Genomic DNA, 21,721 nt, shown 5'->3' with positions numbered 1-21,721 from the left:
AGGTCGGGCAGAGGTGGCAAATGCCTACATTGCCTCTGTCATCATTTATTGCCCGACCATAATGCCTTGCCCCAGCTACTGCTTGATTAAGTTGGAGCATCTCTTATTTATTTTCTTGTGGAAGGGATGTGTTCCAATGCTCAAGCAGTGGATCTACTGCCAGACCCCTCTTAGTGACTTAGGCATGTCATGACTTTTGATGCACAAGTTGTGCCACCTAGAAGGTAAATGTGTGTGGGCTCCATTTGCTCTGCCCTCATGTCAATTCTAATTCCTTTCCAGTTATTATTTGATGAAAACTCTCAGCTTATTTTGTTGGGTATGATGGAAAGTGTCAGCTGTCTACAACCAGCAGACTAAGGCGACACTTGTTTACTGATCATGCTTCAAGAACCCTGCAGAGAACTCTTGCAGTTCTAAGCAACAATGATTTTTGCTCATGACTACATGGACACCTAAATCTATTATTACCAGCAAGTCATACACAATTGCAAGTGATGGCTATATATATATATATATATATATATATATATATATATATATATATATATATATATATATATATACATATATATATATATATCTCATCATCATCCTTTTAATGCCCATTTTTCCACACACACACACACACACACACACACATGCTATCATCACATCATCATCCTTGTCACTGCCATATTGCATATAACTTTCTATGCTTACACAGGTGAAACAGGTCTTATCAGTATTGCATCTCAACATTTATTTGTTGCAATCCTTTATCAACACCTTCATAAGGTTCAGCCGTCTGAGATCAGCTTTCATCACTTATTCTCATGTCTTCCTTACTCTTCTTCTTCTGCAACTTCCTTCCACTTTATCCAGCTATCATTCTCCACATGCATCACATGTCCATACCACCACAGTCTCCTTTCTTGCACATTGCATCTGATTTCTCATATACTCAGCTTTTCTCTTGGCTCATTGTGCTTCATTGTTCACATACCCTACCATTATGCCTCCAGTAGAGCATACTTGCCCAATTTCCTTCCAGCGTTTGCACTTCCTATGCATTCAATACCAGTTTTTTTGCTACCATGCAATATCAGACTTTATACACACATACACCACACAATCTATCCCACACTTCGAGAAAGAATTCCTTTGTGACCATCAGAAGTAATTGTTTCTAAATATTTTTACCTCTTCCTTACACTGGCAGATCTTTTTGAAACACCCACCTTTAATGCTAATTAGGTCACTTATGAAACGTGATATCAACTACCTCTAGAAGCTTTATAAGTGTTGGTGTTTATATGTCTGTGTGCACAAATACACACTACACACACACAGATGCATAAATATATGTAATTCAAATACACACACATATATATATTTAGATGTGTTAACAAAGAAAATTGAATGAAAGATCTAAATAACAGATTCAGTGCTGTGAACGATAGAATATTTTATGCTTATTTATTTATATCCTATTATTTGAAAGATTGTTTCAGTTTTTATGGCCTCATCATAAGAAAAAAATGCTAAGCACTGGAGCCATCTTGCAAACATAAACACTGAAACATCATCTAAAGACAAAGGCATAAGTACTGATTTACTATATTCTTTTACTTTTACTCTTTTAGTTGTTTCAGTCATTTGACTGCGGCCATGCTGGAGCACCGCCTTTATTCGAGCAAATCGACCCCAGGACTTATTCTTTGGAAGCCTAGTACTTATTCTATTGGTCTCTTTTGCCGAACCGCTAAGTTACGGGGACATAAACACACCAGCATCGGTTGTCAAGCGATGTTGGTGGGGACAAACAGAGACACACGAGCATACACACACACACACACACATATATATACATATATACGACGGGCTTCTTTCAGTTTCCGTCTACCAAATCCACTCACAAGGCTTTGGTCGACCTGAGACTATAGTAGAAGACACTTGCTCAAAGTGCCACACAGTGGGAACGAACCCAGAACCATGTGGTTGGTAAGCAAGCTACTTACCATACAGCCACTCCTGCGCCTATATATATATATATATATATATATATATATATATATATATAAAGAAAAAATACTCACAAACATACCGAAATATAATTAGGAAACAGTACATGGAGAACTGATTTGACATAATTTGAATGACCAGAAATATGAAACAAAGAATTACTACTCAAGTAGTTTTAAGCCACCCCATTATCCTTTACACTTATTCTGCTACTTCTCTTTTACATTAATCTTTGAGATTTTTTCCTCCTTCCTCTGTCTTCTCCATGTCTCCTTAATTATTCCTCATAACTCAATATCCTCTGCTACTCTTTTCCATTGCCATCCTTCCACAACAATAAATTTGTTTCTCCCATCATACTTTAACTTCCACTTTTTCAGTCAAGGAATCTCATTTGCCTTGCAAACTACAAGGCAACCCTACCAGTGCTGGTGCCATGAAAAAGGGTTTCTAATACACTTTCCAATTGGTTGATAAATTGAATCAAGTAGTGATGAAGTAGGGCTTGGAAGGGCTTTTTAATGTTGCTGAAAGCAAGATAATCTTTACAATGCACCCAACACAGTTTATAAAACGGTTGGTGTTAGGAATGGCATCAAGTTTTAGAAGCCTACCAAATCTAGATCCTCTTGAACTATCCAGCCCATACCAATATCGAAAATGAACATAAAATGTTGATGATGATTATATATATATATATATATATATATATATATATATATACACGCACACACACACACACACACACACATATCTTTTATCTTTTACTTGTTTCAGTCATTAAACTGTGGTGATGCTGGGGCATCACCTTGAAGAATTCTAGTCGATTGAATTGCATCCACTACTTATTTTTTTCTCTTTCAAGCCTGGTACTTATCCTGCCAGTCTCTTTTGCCTAACCGCTTAGTTACGTGGATGTAAACACACCAACACCAGTTAGTCAAGCAGTGATGAGGAACAAACAGGGACACAAATTCACACACACACACACACACACATATGATAGGCATCTTTCTGCTTCCATCTACCAAATAACTTCATGAGGCTTTGCTCGATCCAAGGCTATAGTAGAAGACACTTGCCCAAAGTGCCATGCAGTGGAACTGAATATGGAACCATGTGGCTTGGAAGTGAACTTCTTACTCCACCCATTCTGGCGCCTGTATATATATGGCCTTCATAACCCCCATTACTTTCAACCAACATCCACTGAATTTCTGTGTTTCTTTGTCCCCTTCCCCTGGTCATTTACCATTATCTAGAGATTCCTATACCAGATTGGTTTGTACGCTTTTATTTTTATTTTAACTCCACCTTTACATTTGATTCATTTATTCTTTTGTTTTGTAAAATTACTTCTCATCTAATGATTACGGTCTTTTATAATGATGTAATGTTCTCATTCTTCTATTCAAATGCTACATAAGAAACAGTTGTAATGAGCTGACAATTATCCGTTGTATGTTATTATTCATTTGATTAAATACATATATATATTTAAACAAATGATGCATTCGCATACTTGTGCTGTCACAGATGTTTGGTTGATACAAAGAAGCAACAACACTAGTGTGCAAACAATATATTATACCCATCATTGATTATTCCCATAAAACCACAACAAACTGCAGTCTTCACATTATCACATGCTGCACACGGGTCTCATATACAATGCACCTACTGAATAAAACAAAAATACTAAAATTTAAACCATCTGGACATATTGTTGCTGAAGTAATTTCCACCCCTAATGAAGCCTGCCACTAGATATTGTCAAAAAATATATTTTATAGGGCTCAGTACATTTGATTTGCCTGGGGGCTCTCATGGATCGAAGGACCTGATTCTGATGTATGTATTTTGTAACTTGCTTTCAATAAATACTATAGAGGCTAAAGCATTGATTTGCCCACCGGCCTGTAATGTTGTTAAGACAGCCCCAGTCACACGCTGACCAAGCCTATCTTGCTCACGATTGGGACCTAGAGGCAATGGAAATTGTGTAGCCGTTTGATTTGCTAAAAAAAACAGCAGCTAAATCGTTTTCAAATCACACCTTTAAAAAGGCTACATTGGATAAAAGACCTATGATCTTGACAGCTAAACTGGTGGGATAGAGCAATGCCAGGTGGACTGACTATGAAGGTGCAGCTCAAGCAATACCTGGGCTGATGGTAGTCTATTGCAGGTTTATTGCTTTAGCCTGTATGTCGCATTTCACATGTGCCGTACAGTATGTCTTTGAGACCACAGTGCGTAGTCACTTCCTGGCAAGTTGGGATCTACTCTAATCAATACCTCCCTATTGGCTTTTCTTCTCTACAATGGATAATGTAGTCTGCTTGAGAATGAAAATAAGATTGGATGGTCACAGCTGAAATGCCATTGATCATAGGTTTGCTTGGTCAGAGCTATCCAGGTGCTAAACAACAAGAACAGCAGTGACATACTATCACTGTAGACTGTATGTATAAGTGCACAGTGTATTACATACATCCACTAGGTGGATGTATGTAATATCCTGAAGTAGTGGATCTGTGGATTACACCTAACCAGTGAACCAAACTGTTTATGAACCATGTGTCTACTTGATCAGGAGACACAATGTTGGTGTTAAAGAACAGCAGCAACAACAATCATTCTTTTGCAACCACCTCTAGCATTGATTTTTGCTTCTGTTTAATAACAGTTCATGTCTGATTGAGGTTATCTATGATCAAACTTATTTTGACCCATGACCCTCCATTCTTATTTATCTATGAATATATTATACAATTTGTAATTCTGTTTTTTTTTTCTACTTTTTTAAAGATGTATATTTTCTGAGAGCGATTTGTCTACTGTTTACCGTAGGTTGAGCAGCCTTGTAGAGGCCTTTTACTTGGCTTATCAGAATCAATTGATTCAGTACTAATTAGCTCACCTTGGTAACAGAAAATTGTAATACAACAATAGAATTTATAAACAATGTGATTCACTTTTTTCTCATAGACAAATTATTGCAATCATTTTCAACTTCAGCATCACTCAGCATCTCTCTTTTATCAATTCAAAGATTCTTCTTTATTTTCACATTTAATATACATTGTCTGCCATTTTATTTGTAAAATATCTTCACAATACGTACTTGATAATTTGCCAATTTTTCATTGTTGACTAATTGTTGATTATGTATGAAGGAGAAATTATACTTTATTGGGTGAGAGCATTAAGTAGTGATGTAAATATAAATGCAATGTTATTATTAGTTCGAATATGCTGGTAGCACGTTCAGACTTGTAAACAAGCCATTCACTATGTTTTGTCATGGAGAAAATTTCTTGCTGTTGACAAATGGTGTAAGAACACCTAAATCAGCTCACAGCACCACCTATCCAGACTGTGAGATGCAAGCATTTTGGAGTGGTTATCTCCTCTCCAGTCACAGAAACTGGATGGTGGTGCTGTGAGCTAAGAAAGACAATCTCTCTTATGTTATTCCAGTAATTGTACATCGGCTGGTAGCACTAATTGGCAGCTTGCTGTAAACAAATTATGGGGTGGGAGTGTTAAGCAGTGATGTATGTAAATATCATATTATTACCAGTTCAAATATGCCAGCGGTATGTTTGAACTCATAAACAAGCCATTCACTGTGTTTTGTCATGGCATATTGGAACTGGTAATAACAATGCAAAATTATACTTGTCTCATCATGAAACTGATTGCTTAAGACAGCTGATACTTCTTACTCAAAATATGTCATATTCCAGCTGAAGATTTCTAAAAAGTGGCCAAAGAACAAAAAAAAAAAAAAAAAAAAAATGGGAAGAAAGAAAAACAAAAAATAAAAACTAACCAAACATAGATTCTGGAAGAAATTAACAGCTGTTCTTGTAAGGAATATGGGATGCAAATAAACTGAAGAAACCGTCTTCAGTGATGCTTCTGTTACTGCATTTTAGAAAATTTCTCCCCAAATTTCATTCAGTGCCTGTTCTAACTGTTTCTTTTCTGGTAATTTGATACTTCTGCCATCCTCTTTAAAACTCTTACGTATTATTTTCTTTGCAAAACTAGCCTCTTTAATATGACTACTATAACAATAATTTAACATATTTGCCTCTGTACACGTTGTTGTTGTTATTGTTAACTTAAAAATTATTTGTGAGTCTGCTTAAAATACTTTTTTGTTCTATTTATTATTCATTAATTCTTTCTTTTTACTTATTTTATGGTACAATTTATTTTTGTGCTGTCATTTGAGTCTTGTTTGTTGTTGTAATATTTTACTTTGTACCTTGGGTGTGTTTAGTAGACATGTTGAATGTGAAATATGGTGAAAGTGTGTAAGCAAATAAATAAATTTTTATGTAAATAAATACTTTTTTTGTCTACTTTCAAGTATCAGGGCAGACTGTCCTCAAGCAACTAAAATCATTTTTGGCAATTATTCAAGAGAATTTTTTACTTGGTAATGTTTAAATTAAAATCAGACTTGGAGAGAGAAGAAACATGCTTAGACACTAAAAGAGTTAATATTAATAATTTCTTCTATAGATATAAGGCCTGAAATTTTAGGGGAGGGGTCTAGTCATTTACATTGACCCCTGTGCTCAATTGGAACTTATTTTATTGACCCTCAAAAGGATGAATAGCAAAGTCAATCTCAGTAGAATTTGAAATCAAAATGCAAAGAGCCAGAAGGAATGCAGCTCAGCATTTTGTCCAATGTAGTAACAATTCCACCAGCTTGCCATAATAATAATAATAATAATAATAATAATAATAGACGATGATTCTTTCTAGTATAGACACAAGGCATGAAATTTGGTGGGGAGAGGGATAATTGATTATGTCTCAGTGCTTGACTGATACTTATTTCATCAATCCCCAAAATGACAAAAGTCAAAGCTGACTGACAGAATTTGAACTCAGAATATGAAGATGAGTGAAATACTGCTGAACATTTTCTCCAGCATGCTAAAGATTATGCTTCTAATATACATATACACAAGGCCTGAAATTTGGGGAAAGCAATAACTGATTATATTAACCCTTGTTCTTCATAGGTACTTCATCATTATTGTTTTAACATCCACCTTTCCATGCTCCATGCTTTGGGCAAAATTTCTTGAAGCAAATTTTCTAATGCCTTTCTTGTCATGAACTCTCATCTGTTTTCAAGTAAAGTAATATTTCCTTATGACCAGACATGTTCTTTCCTGAAAGTTTGGAAAGGAAGGACAATATTTGCATGATGATGATGATGGCTCCCTTTTGTAACTATCAAATGATGCTAAGGCAATTAGAGAGGAACACACACATACACACACATGTGCATGCAATGGGTCGCTTTCAGTTTCTGTATACAAATTCCACTCACAAAGCTTTGGTTTTACCAGGGGCTATAGTAGAAGACACTTTCCCTTAGTGCCATGTAATGTCATCTTAATGCCAGTAGGTGTGAGCATAACTAACAAATTTTGCTTTACAATCACGAGAACCTTACTTTGATCTCACTGCATGCAGCATTGAGCAAGTGTTTTCTATCATAAGCCTTGGGTTAACTTAAGCCTCATGTGTGAAATTGTGTTGGCAGAAACTGTGTCGAAATCTGTAGCTGGATTCTACTTATAATTCAAAGAGGCTTTGTTAAATACTGTGTAATATTTTACTATTACAGTAATAGTAAAAGTGTCCATGGAGTAGACAGCCTTTTAAACTAAAGTTAAATGAGTAGGAAACTCCATTGGTAAAAGAGCTAAAATACTATTTGTTGAAGGAATTAGAGATAAAGAACGGAATACTTGAAGTGGGTAATACAGTTCTATATTTAAGAGATGAGGAATTATGTACATTATTTACATTTGCGGGATATTTGTCCGCATCTTGTTTGTTGTTAACACAACGTTTTGGCTGATATACCCTCCAGCCTTCATCAGGTGTCTTGGGGAAATTTCGAACCTGGGTTCTCATTCCAAAGGTATTTGTTGTTGTTGTTGCTGTTGCTGTTATTGTTGTTATTCAGGTCACTGCCTGGAATTGAACTTGGAATCTTGGGGTTAGTAGCCTGCGCTCTTAACCACTATGCCATATACCAACGGGCATATGGCATAGTGGTCAAGAGCGCGGGCTACTAACCCCAAGATTCTGAGTTTGATTCCAGGCAGTGACCTGAATAATAATAATAGAAAGTTAAAGAAGTGATTTTAAATTCTCAATCGCAGAATAATGCTAATAATATAGCCTGAACAGGATAAACTACCCCTATTTTGCAGAGAAATTGTCGTAATTTGAATTTAATAATAATAGTAATAATAATAATAATAATAATAATAATAATAATAATAATAACATCGAAAAATACCTTAGGAATGAGAACCCAGGTTCAAAATTTCTTCAAGACACCTGATGAAGGCTGGAGGGTATATCAGCCGAAACGTTTTAACAACAAACAAGATGAGGACAAATATCTGTCAAATGTAAATAATGTACTTGAAGAAGGTAGTCTATCATCTTTACTATTTGTTATCAGCTTTATCCCTATGACCTGTATCTTCAGAAAGTTAAAGCAAGATATTAATTAGGAAAAGATGAACAAAACATTGACCACTTATTATTTATGTATACCTTGAAATTAATCAGCAAAAATATAAAATGCAATTTGATATTTTTTGCAAACTGTATTTGAATATTCAGTGAGGAAATCAGAATGGAATTTGACACAAGTGTGGCAGCCTTACTACGAAGAGGGGCAAATGGTCTGAAATAAGAGGAATTGGGCTTTGTACAGTTGGGAATATAAAATACAATTTATAAAGAAACCAGGTGCAGGTATTTAGGAGTTTTGGGAAACTGATATCATAAAAGACAAAATGTGTAAAATGAATTATAAAAAGAAAGGCCTAGTAAATATTTAAATCCCTCTTAAACAGTAGGTATATTATCACAGCTATCAATCCATGTGCTATCTCAGTCATCCAGTGCAGCATAGGCATAATCAATTGAAACACTTAAGAACTACAGAAAATTAGAAAGTTGCCGACAGTATAAAATGTTTCGCTGCAAAGATAAGGTAACATTGATAGACAAACCTTTAAACGTTGGGCCTCACAAAGGCAAAGTGGCTGAGTTCCTTTCAAGCGTTGGGCCTGAAGGAGGCATAGTGGCTGAGTTCCTTTCAAGTGTTGGGCCTCACGGAGGCAAGGTGGCTGATTTCTTTTCAAGCATTAGGCCTCATAGAGGCAAAGTGGCTGAGTTCCTTTTGAGTATTGGGCCTCATGGAGGCAATGACCAAAACCTTTGGCATTATGTTGTGCTTGAGATAAAGACCCATCAAGCTGAGCAAAATCTTAGTTGTAGCAGATAACGGTGTCATGCAAATGGCACCTGTGTTGGTAGCACATAAAAGCACCCATTACACTCTTGGAATGGTTGGCATAAGGGCATCCAGCCATAGACAACTATGCCAAATCAGACTGGAGCCTGGCGCAGCCTTCCAGCATGCCAGCCCAGTCAAACTGTGCCAGCATGGACAATAGATGTTAAATGATGATGATGATGATGATGATGATATAGCAATGGTGGAAGAGATTTGTTTAGAAGATTGTGTTGTATTGGAGGAATGCTGTATAGGTATGTGCTAGGAAGTAAAGAGAAAAATAAAGAAAGGGTTATGAAAAAATTTGGGGAAAAAGAAAGAAGATATCGAAAACAGGAAGTAAAATGAATGACAATGGACTGCATGGAATTTTCTTCAAGACAGTTGGAGGTGGATGTATTACCATTATGTCAATTATGTGGTGAAAGAGAAGAGACTATAGTCCACTTAGTTTCAGAGTGTAAGCACCTAGCAGAAAGAAAATACAAAGGCTGACGACATGACAGAACTATATCAGTTATGCACTTTACAATTATGTAAAGCATTATTGTGTTTTACACAATTGCCAGAGAGCACCCAGGAAATATGAATATAGATCAGCAAAAGTTGATTATTATGAGACATGAAAATTCAGACAGACACGGAACAGGAGCATTTAAGACCAGATATTGTTTGTACTTGAGAAAAATTTTACAAATTGTATGGTAAGAGATGTGACCTCACTCAACATTTGAGTGAGAGAAAAAGAAAATGAAAAAATAGATAAATACTAGGACATAGAGTGGGACCTAAAATGTCTGAGATTGCAGGGAGGTAACTGTAATTCTTGTTTTAATAGGATTCAAATATTTTGATATTAAAGAAAGCATGTCTTTTCAGCTGGAACTTTAAGACATGTGCTAATTATCTGCTGACACGAATAATGGGCTTGATGTTCAGTGAACAAAACTTGAGGAATTACAGAAATTGATATGTAAATAAATAAATAAATAAATAGATAGATAAATAAGAATATAAAAATAATAATGATAATAATTTCAAATTTTGGCACAAAGTCAGCAAGTTCAGGGATGGGGATAAGTTGATCACATCGACCCCAGTGTTCAACTGGTACATATTTTATTGGCCCTAAAAGGACGAAAGACTAAGTTGACCTCAGCGGAATTTGAACTCAGGATGTAAAGACAAGTGAAATGCTGTTAAGCATTTTGCCCAGCATGCTAACAACTCTGCTTGCTTGCCACCTTAATAATAATGATAATCCTTTCTACTATAGACACAAGCCTGAAATTTGGTGGTAGGAAACTAGTCAATTACATCAACCTCAGTGTTCAGCTGGTACTTATTTTATCAACCATGAAAGGATGAAGAGCAAAGTCAACCTTGGCAGAATTTGCACTCAGAATGTATAGACGGATGAAATGCCATTAAGCATTTTGCCCAGTGTGCAAGTGATTCTACCAGCTTGCCACCTTAAAAGTAATAATAATAATAATAATAATAATAATAATAGTAATACGGTGTCTTCACTAGTTTTTGTTTAGTCTGGGTCTGCCCAGAGTGTGAAGAAACATGATCAGAGTCCTTCCAGTTGAGACCATTCTATCATGTTTTCAGGATTAGCATGCATACTACTATTTCTACCAGCAACAACATAATGCAACACAAAAGGCTTCCATATATCCATACCAACTGTTTCTATCCCGAATCTTGTCTTTGAGTCTCTTTCTATTTTGTTCTCAGTTATGAAGATCTTGATATTCTTCTCTTGCCTGTTTCTTCTGGTCTTCAATATACTTTCTCTCATAATGCTCTGTCTGGCGGGATTTGTAAAATATGCCCAAATCATCTCCACCTGTTTCAAATAAGCAACTCATCAATATAGATGAGTGATGACTTCACTTAGACTCCCATTTCTTATGTGAACTATCATCTAATGGAGAGGTTAGCAAACTACGGCCCGCAAAGTCAGTTTATCTAGTCTGCCACTGCACTGTACCTTTTGTGTAAGTACCTGCAAAGAGAGTTCATTCCTGCAGCAATTGTGTTTTAACTTGCATTGCTGTGTTTAAACTGGTCTGAAGATTACCATGTTTAAAAGGGACTGAGTTCAGTGAATTGTGTCATGTATTTTGCATATTTGAGTGTTGAAGGAGCTCACAAGATGTAAGCATCTCATTGACTTGCAAGCAAATGACTTGTTGAAAGAGAAGCACGTTGAAGAAATTTGCCTCCAGTATGGCATCAGTGTTTGGAACAACTTATGTCTGTGAGTAAACATTTTCAAAAATGAAGTTTGTGAAGTCAGCACATCGAACAAAGTTGACTGATGAACATTTGAAAGCAATTCCCTTGGTTGAATGTATCAAATCCAAAGCAAATATTGATATCTTAAAAGCTAAAAACCAGTTTCACAAATCTCATTAACCTTTTTTGCTGCTTGGTTTGTGAGATTCGGATATGTGCGCACTGGGTGTGATACAACTATCTCATTGCTAACATTGCCTTCTGTGATGACTTTTTGGTAAATAAATATGTTTTTATTTTTTATGGTATTCACTGTCTTGCATTAAACAAAATGGTTATGCAGCCCTCGTTCATCATTCTCTCAGTTATCTGGCTCGCTCTGAAAAAAAGTTTGGTGACCCCTGATCTAATGCATAAAACTTCTCCCAATTATTTTTCTTGAAATTGTAGAAGTGTCCAGATATGGTTTCATTGTTGTATTAGGATACTTTTCTGGACACCACCACAGATGTACCTGATGAAACAAAGAGCCTTATTATAGTTTGTGTGACTTACAGACTTTAGGTAGCATACTTATTATGTGTAGCTAAGACCTCATTATGCATTATATCAGGACTACATTATTCTATATTTACTTTACTTTTTTTTAAGATTTGTATGATTTGAAGGAAATTTGATTGCTGTTACTTGCAACTTCACCTACTTTATAGAGGCTTTCTCATTGGCTTCTTTAGTAGCTTATACAACGAGGATTTGTGCCTATTCTGTTGAGCAATCATTGTCAATTATATTGCACATTGTGGCTTACAACAATGAGTTGTTCTCCCATTCTTTTCACTGTACAAGAGTAGCTGATGATGGGAAATTGTTGGTCTTTCATCCAGGAGATTAACACTCTAACAATGAGTGGACATTAAGAAAAATGAGAGCCTGTTGGATCTGAAGCAGAAATATTCTTTTGTATAAACTTTTAATATGATATAGCACCCAGCTCACTCTGTAAAGTGTTTGACATTAAGAAGGGCATCCAACTATAAAAACCTTGCCAAAACAGACTTCACTGGTACTGGTGTCATGTGAAAAGCTCTCAGCCCACTCTATAGAGTGGTTGGCATTAGGAAGGGCATCGAGCTGTAAAAACCTTTCCAAAACAGACAGTGAAGCTTGATGCAGTCTTCTGCCTTGCCAGCTTCTGTCAAACTATTCAACAGATGCCAGCTTGGAAGACAGATGTTAAATGATGATGATGATAATGATGATTATAAAATGAATGTTAAATATATAATAATAACAATAATGAAAATGGTGAAAAGTGTGCTAGTGTGTTATGTTATTATTTTCCTTTTTTAATACATGTGTCACAAACAGATGAAGTTTTAAAACTTTTCTTTGTACCTCATCGATTATAGAATTTGTCAAGATTCTTGTATTAATGCTGTTATCTAACATCCAGTGTAAAAATAATATAGCTATTTTAAAAATACCTCATACAAGTTGTATAACATCATTAAGTGTTGGAGATTTTTCATATATATAATAATCTGTCAACTTTTCAAAGTTATCACTTTCTTCTGATATAAATTAATTTTATAATAAGAATATTAGGAATATTTTTAAAAATTATTTTGTTCTATATCTTCATGGGAAAAATATAGCTGTTCAAAAGAAAAAAAAATCTTTTTTAAGAAATGTCTTATTGTTCTTTTTACCAAACCATTATTCAATGCAGAAATAATTCTTGTCTTTATAATCTAATGTACAGTAATCTAATGAATTTATAACATTTTTCTACTAAATTCTTTACATTCCAGCATAATGAAGACAGTGTGTTTACAAATTTAGATTTTTTACCTAAGAATTATGTAAAATTAAGAAAATGGCTACGATTGCTATTTTTAGCTAGGCTGACTCTGCAAGCATTATAACATTAGGAAAAGAAAAGAAAAACAAAAAAACATCCCCAAAACAAAAGTGTAGTGTATGCTGATATAATGGATGAGTCTTGATATAATGAAAAATATTTTGAATAAGTCTTTTCTTGGAAGAAAATTGATTTTCTCATCCAGTGAATGGCTCTGTCCAAAATATCTAAAACTCTGTCCAAAACTACTTTATCTCATGAGACACTAATGTCGTCCTTTTCTATTTTTATTTTCAATCTGTTTCATGTCAAAAAGGTCCATCATTAACCTATTAATTTGTGGATATCCATAGGCATCACAGTGTTATTAAAAAATTTTCTTCATAATTATTCTGGGTTTTATTCCACTTCACAGCATCTTCAGCAAATGTCTTTTACAGTAACCTTCAAATGACTCAAACCATGTGTGTGAAAGTGAAGGTACATGGCCCAGTGGTTAGGGAGTTAAACTCACAGTTGTTAGATCATGGGTTTCACTCCTATACCAGGTGGTGTGTTGTGTTCTTGAATAAAAACACTTCATCTCTCACATTACTCTGCAATCACTTCAACACCTGATGTGTGATACACCATACACTTGTTCAAGCAATGTCGATTTGATGGAGTGAGTGAGCTAATATGCAACGCATACTTTTGATCATTATAAACAAATCATCTGTGCAAGTTGTTCAGTAAGATACTGCCATACATACATGCGAGTGAAATTGAGTTGATGTAAACTGATCAGATATATCCATTTTTGGGGTTCATTTAGTGAAGTTCACTCAAATTTTTAACTAGGTCTCAAGTTTGAAGATAACCCTTAAGACCTGCTAAAAAAAAATGTCATTCCTCTTCACTCAGGAGAATCACGTGAATTGTGTATAGTAACAACTACAATGGCTGTGACCTTGAGAAGAGTATTTTTATATATCTGAGTTTATTTTTCTAATAGCAAAACAGTAACCATATCAAAATATCTGAGCTTGAATAAGACAGTAAATGCATTTTTATACACAGATGTTTGTTCTGAGTGTACAGGCCTATTTATATATGTTTACATATTCATGTGTTTATTTCAATCTATGGTCAATTCTCCTGTCAAGACTCATGTAAGCACACCTGGTTCAGTCAACTCAGTTACCTACTTAATAAGTTTGTGAGCTGACACTGAGTATTCCACTGAAATATTTACCCTTAATCTAATCCTTAACTAAAATTAACTTGACACTGTGTAACCAGGTTGGACCTTTGAATTACAGGTACATTTAATGGGGGTCTATCTGGTTCCCATCAACAATGTGGTAAAGGCATTTGATTTTGTGGTTAGGATATTTGATTTATGATTGCAAAGTCATAAGTTCAATTCCCAGTAACATGTTGTGTCCTTGAGGAAGACACTTTATTTCACATTGTTCCACTCCACTCAGCTGGCAACAATGAGTTATACTTGTATTTCAAAGGGTCAGCCTTGTCACACTCTTTGTCATGCTAAATCTCCCTGAGAACTACATTAAGGGTGTCTGTGGAGTGTCTGTGGAGTGCTCAATCACTTGCACATTAATTTCATGAGCAGGCTGTTCCAGTGATCAAATCAACTGGGACACTTGTCATTGTAACTGACAGAACCCCAAGCCATCAACACTGTGCCACTCACAATGCTTGAGTCCAGTTGAAGCTGTGACAGAAAATTTGTTCTAGATGCCATACACTGAGATTGAACTCAAGATCTCACAATTGTGAACATACAGTGTGTGCACCATATATATGTGGTGTGTGTGTGTGTTACTGTTGCCTTGCCTTGACTTCATGTGATAGTTGTAAATGAGTGTCACTGTCATGCAAGTGGAGTCCTTTGTTTCCTATTTATTTGCTATGAAAACCTGGTTGGTCATAGGTAAATATTGTGTTACTTGGAAACAGATAAGGATTGGCAACAGAAAAAGTATTCAGCCATAGAAAATTTGCTTCAACAAATTTCATTTAACCCATATGAAAAATGGATGTGAAGACAATGATGATGAGGCTGATGATATCCCCTCTCTAAGCAGATAAATCTTTTATCCTTTTTCATCTTCTTACTCTAATTCATTCTTTGTCATCATATTCTCCACTGAGGCCATGTTGATTTGATTAAAGGAAATGTTGGTGACTTTCTGGTCTAATTGGAAACAAGGCAACCTCACTGGTGCTGATGCCTTGATTAAACTAACCCAGTACACCTTGTAAAGTGGTTGCTGAGTGAGGAGAGACAACATAACTTTGAGAGGACCATTTAGACTTGCCAAGGATATGACTACTTTTCTAGTGCTTGTGCCACAATAGTAGCTGGGGTGGATGCTCTGAGAGTGTAGCTGCTAAAATAAAAAATAGTCTGGGCAAAGTTCAGAGAGCACCTACCTCTGCTGGTGACAAGGGGCCTCTTGCTCAGAGTAAAAGATAAACTACATGATACATGTGTGCGAACAGCCATGCTACATGCCAGTGAAACATGGGTTGTGACTGCTGAGGACATACATAAGCTTGCAAGAAATGAAGCTAATATGCTCCACTGGATGTGTAATGACAGTGTGCATACATGACAGAGTGTAAATGCCCTGAGAGAAAAGTTGGACCTAAGAAGCATCAGATGTGTGCAAGAGAGATGACTGCGCTGGTATGGTCATGTGTTGCGTATGGATGAGGACAGCTGTGTAAAAAAGTGTTACGCCCCAGCAGTAGAGAGAACTTGTGAAAGAGGTAGACCCAGGAAGACAGGGATGAGGTGGTGAGGCACAACCTTCAAATGTTGAGTCTCACGGAGACGATGATGAGTGACCGAGACCTTTGGAGATATGCTATGCTGGAGAAGACCTGGCAAGCCAAGTGAGACCGTAACTGTGGCCTGTGCCAGTGCAGCATAACTGGCCCATTTAAGAGTACCCTTCAATCACTGGGCATAAACTGTGCTTTTGAAAACCTGTTGAGGCAAGTGAAGTCATAGTTGTAGCCGATCCCAATACTTGATTGGCACCCATGCCAGTGGCATGTAAAAACACCATTCCAGTATGGTTGATGCCAGTGCTGCCTTACTGGTCCTGTGCCAGTGGCATGTAAAAGGCATCATTCAAGCGTGGTCATTACCAGTGCTGCTTGACTGGCTCCTGTGCCATTGGTATGTAAAAAGCACCATTCGAGTGTGGTTGATGCCAGTATCACCTAACTGGCCCTCATGCCAGTGGCATGTAAAAAGCACTCACTACACTCTCAGAGTGGTTGGCGTTAGGAAGGGCATCCAGCTGTAGAAGCTGTGCTAGATCAGATTGGAGCCTGGTACAGCCTTCTGACTTGGCAGTCCTCAGTCAAACTATCCAACCCATGCCAGCATGGAAAGCGGACGTTAAATGATGATGATTTCTGTCTGTCTCTCTCTCTCTCCTCATCATTTAACATGTACTTTCCATGCTGGGATGGGGTGGATGGTTTGACTGAGGACTGGCAAGCCAGGAGGCTGTACCAGGCTCCAATCTGATCTGGCGGGGTTTCTACATCTGGATGCCCTTCCTAACACCAACCACTCCAAGAGTGTTGTGGGTACTTTTTACGTGCCACTAGCATGGGGGCCATTCAGGCAGTACTGGCTTAGACCATGCTCGAATGGTGCTTTTTATGTGCCACCAGCATGGGAGCCATATATATATATATATATATATATCTTTATATATATATATATATATATATATATATATATATATGTATATATATATATGTAATTGAATGAGTTGGAGTCAACAAAAAGGAATACATAGGAACATTTATTTGTAATCACTTCAAATGTCGCCATGTGACATAGTTCTCCAGGTTCACAGGTATTTGGTTATGTAAATGTTCACCTGCATTATGAGATCTTGTTGTGTTTCTTCATCATCATCATCATCATCCTTTAACGTCCGATTTTCATGCTAGCATGGGTTGGACGATTTGACTGAGGACTGGTGAAACCGGATGGCAACACCAGGCTCCAATCTAATTTGGCAGAGTTTCTACAGCTGGATGCCCTTCCTAACGCCAACCACTCAGAGAGTGTAGTGGGTGCTTTTACGTGTCACCCGCACGAAGGCCAGTCAGGCGGTACTGGCAACGGCCACGCTCGAAATGGTGTCTTTTATGTGCCACCCGCAATTGTTTCTGTGTTCCATAAATTCAAGTTGTCGGCTTCAAGCGCATCCATTCTGATACACTGCCTTACAAGCCATGACAGACAGAAAGGAAGTGCTTGAAGTCAAGAATTTGAGTTTATGGAACACAAAAAACATTATTTATATATCACCTGAGGAAACACAAGATCTCTTAATGCAGGAAAATGGTTACATAACCAAATACCTGCGAAATTAGAGAACTATGTTGCATGGAAACAATTGTAGTGGTTACAAATAAATGTTCCTCTGTACTTCTTCTTGTTGACTTCAACTCATCCAATTATCCATTCGCACACTACAGAAGCCCCAAAGCAAATCTGGCAGTACATTTAATACTTCTGCTGGATAGCACCAGGTGAAATCTGAAGGTGGATGAGCTTTATACTGTACTCTACTACATTCTTAACAGAATATAACCTAACTATATATTTTTATATATATATATATATATATATATATATATATATATATATATAAGATGAAGAAAACACACCTGATAAGCTCGTAATGTCTAGTAAAACTGATCACAATTTTGTACATCAGGTCTTAATGCATATTTATTACATGTATAGTAGTATATTTGTTTAACTGCATATAAACTCATCCAAAACATGCTGTTTCAGTACTTTAGTTAATTAATCTTTGTTGCCTTCTGATATACATTGAGTGAAAGTAGTGCCTGTTGTTTATTGCATTTGTAGTGATACTACCTCCCGCCATTAGATACAAACTACTATCGCCATTACATACAATCTTCTCATTTAAATATAAATAAATGCGAGCGTAGTAGAGAACCCATTCCTTGTCCATCACGTGGCTGATCATTATTCGAATCGGCAACTTCTTCGAACCGTTCCCGCCAGAACGCAAACTGACCAATCATGGCCCCTAATAAGGTCACGTGATAGAGTAAAATTCTGAAGCCTTCGGGAGCCCATAGTTTGTTATAAATAGCTTTAACTCATACCCAATAATTGGTCTCGGTCCAGTTTCTCTTTGAGAACTGTTCCGTGTACCACACAACAGCAGCAGCAGTTCCAGCGACCACTTCAACAGCTTCGTACAGCCAACGATGACCTCCGCCGTCGCCATATCAGCAACAAGAGTCTACGACTACTAACCAGCACCTACCAAGCAGCCTCTACGCTACCAGCGTCAACACGATTTACTATGTACACCACACCAAACCTCTGCGGCACATCTCTCTCTTCGATTCTGTTAGGTGACTCAGCTTCACCACAGTAAATAAACAGACAAGAGTTCTTAAACAGACAAGAAATTCTCAGCCAGCGATGAACATCTGTATAACAAGAATCACGGCCCGGCATCGATGCCACGACATTACAACTAGTGATCAGCACTGCCACACTCAGCCTCTCCTCACTTTCACATACAGAACTTTTCCTATAGTGTACTAACGATCTGGTATAATTGCTCACGTGTCATTGACTCTCTTTCTATCTGCTGTAAACACTCATACACACATGTATCACTCACATACACACTTTTCTTTGTATGACGGCCTGTCTTTGATTATGTTCTTATATGTCGCATTCACACTCTCACACAGACATACATCTTTAACACTACAATAAATATCTCTGTTATTCATCTAATACGGTTGTGGTCTTTCATTACTGGTCATCTATGTTATCGTCGCATAACATATCATGTATATCATCATTTGATATATTATTGTATGTTCGACCGTGTGACGCGTTTAAAGAAAAGGAGTCCTCGGTTTTTCCATTCGTCACCATTTCTCCTTTTATGAGTTCGCACGGTCGTCCCTTACACATTTTACATAAGTACCTTTAAGCACCTATATATAATATATTTTTGTCTATATTTTAGTATTTATTGTCTTCAATGTGTGTGTGTGTGTGTGTGTGTGTGTGTGTGTGTGTGTGTGTGTGTGTGTGTGTGTGTGTGTGTGTGTGTGTGTGTGTGTGTGTGTGTGTGTGTGTGTGTGTGTGCGCGCGCGCGTGTTTAAAAGAAATATCCATCCCACTGTCTCTCCTTTTCCTGCTCTTTCCTCAGGTTGGGTAAGCACACCTTTATCTGTTTTAGCAGCACACCTGTTTCTGTCCTCATTCTCTCTCTCTCTCTCTCTCTCTCTCTCTCTCTCTCTATGGCTGGGTAACCATGTATAGTTACAGTCTTCTTTGGTGGGCCAGAGGACCTTGTATTACTCGTATGGTTTGGTATGGTTTATATGGCTGGTTTCCCTTCCTTTTACCAACTACTTCATTGAGTGTACTAGGTGCATGCACTGTTTTATGGCACCAACACCAGAGAGGTCATCATCACCTTGTTTTTGATCATTCACCAACTACCATACTGAGTGTCTTGAATTTTATAGTGACACCAACACTAGTTGAGTTGCCCTGTATACTCTACGATTAAAACCTCATTATAATGTGTTTGTTCAGTCAGGTCTACATGGCTGAGCAGGTGAACAGAAGAGAGAGAGAGAGAGAGAGAGAGCAATCACAGAAGAACTAGGGTGGGTAGGTGAAGTGAGCATGTGTGTGATGATAGAAACAGAGTGATTGAGATGAGAGAGATTAATGAATAGTAAATAGAGGTGGTGGAATAGTGAGAGTGAGTGAATGATGGTTATCAATAATGTGAAGGAGTGATATATGGAAGTATAGGAAGGGTAATGTTGGATTGTTTGGAGTACACGTGTAGCTCATATCTCCTTTTTACATATGTCTAGTGATGAGCAAGAGAGTTTGAAGGATATGGATAAAAGAGGTTGAGGGTTGTATATGTCCAGTGAAATATCTATAAAGTAGAGGCCTTTAACCTATGTAAGAAATTCTTCATTAAATTCTAATATTCCATTTGTAATTCTATAATTTCTTTGCAACTGCAGAACAGTGACGACCAACTACTTACTGTGTCTCCTCCAAGTGAGCGTCTGTCCACTGCAAGCTTTGATATGGCCCCTTACTCACCAGAAATGTCACACATCAAAGATTGCCCAACAGAGATTCCAGAGCCAGCTCCACCAGAAACACCAGCGGGAGAATTTTCTCCTACAACTATCAGTAGCAACACAGTGACAGAAAGCACGACAGTGGCAGATTCATTACACGCTGCTTCCAGTTCAAGTCAGGAAACCAAAACGACCAACACATGACCACTATCAAGGTTTGATTCTGTTTCTATTCTGTCCATTTTTTGGTAATGTTTTTTGAAACAATGAAAGGTGAAAATTTTTCATTAATATTTATTGTTAAATAATTTTGAAGGCTGGTGTTGCCATCCGGTTTCACCAGTCCTCAATCAAATCGTCCAACTCGTGCTAGCACGGAAAGCGGACGTTAAACGATGATGATGATGATGATGAGCCAGAAAAGATTTTAACATGGTAGAATACCTTCACCTCTTCAGTTAATATTTTTAACATGAACTGATGAATCATCTGTTCTCTGGTTGCTCAAGATACTAAAAATAGTAACAAAGTCTTCTTCCAGTCACACTCTACCAGGTTTAAAAAAAGGACATAGACTATTGCAGTCCTGGATACACAATGGCTAAAAATAAAAAGGATAAGATAATTATAGCTGGAATCCCATTAATCATAGGTGTGTGTGATAGGGCTAGTCAAATGTAGTGGGTTTGAAAGGTAGGGTAGCTAAACCATACGAACAGCAGTATTTTTAAATACACAAGAATTTCTTAACATTTTGAACCTTTCAAAATTTATTTACTTAAAGTTTATTTATTTACTTAAAAGCTTAGTTAGCTGGCTGCAAAACAATCAACTAAAAATTTTAGTATTCTTCTCACAGTATTGTCTGTATGGTTGAGATATCAAACTGTCCAATGCCCCCATGTCCAGACATATGTGGATTTGTATGCTGAATTGGTCACTTCTGCTAGATTGTCATGAATGTGTATTATATTTGTGACACAAACGATTGAAGAGTTAGTTGATGGGATGCAAAACAATCAACTAAGCAATTCACTGTTCTTCTTCAAAGCCAGTGAAGTGTCTCTGTAGTTGAGAAACTAAAC

At 36.9% G+C, this 21,721-nt stretch overlaps 1 protein-coding gene across 40 annotated transcripts in view; it reads left to right on the top strand.

Annotated features, from left to right (window-relative positions):
* LOC106879466 (uncharacterized) overlaps positions 1-21,721 on the top strand; it is a 281,512-nt gene that overhangs the window by 242,791 nt on the left and 17,000 nt on the right. For all 40 annotated transcript variants that reach the window (XM_089360052.1, XM_089360058.1, XM_089360008.1 and 37 more), the window contains one exon: positions 20,574-20,851. In XM_089360052.1, coding sequence (XP_089216178.1) covers positions 20,574-20,840 — 267 coding nt within the window. In that variant the 3' untranslated portion in view covers positions 20,841-20,851. The remainder of the gene's footprint in view (positions 1-20,573; positions 20,852-21,721) is intronic.

This window comes from Octopus bimaculoides, chromosome 1 (genome assembly GCF_046866305.1).
Source record: "Octopus bimaculoides isolate indiv1 chromosome 1, ASM4686630v1, whole genome shotgun sequence".
NCBI lineage: Eukaryota > Metazoa > Mollusca > Cephalopoda > Octopoda > Octopodidae > Octopus > Octopus bimaculoides.
The sequence above is the reverse complement of the archived record's forward strand: the minus strand, read 5'-3'. Positions and strand labels throughout refer to the sequence as shown.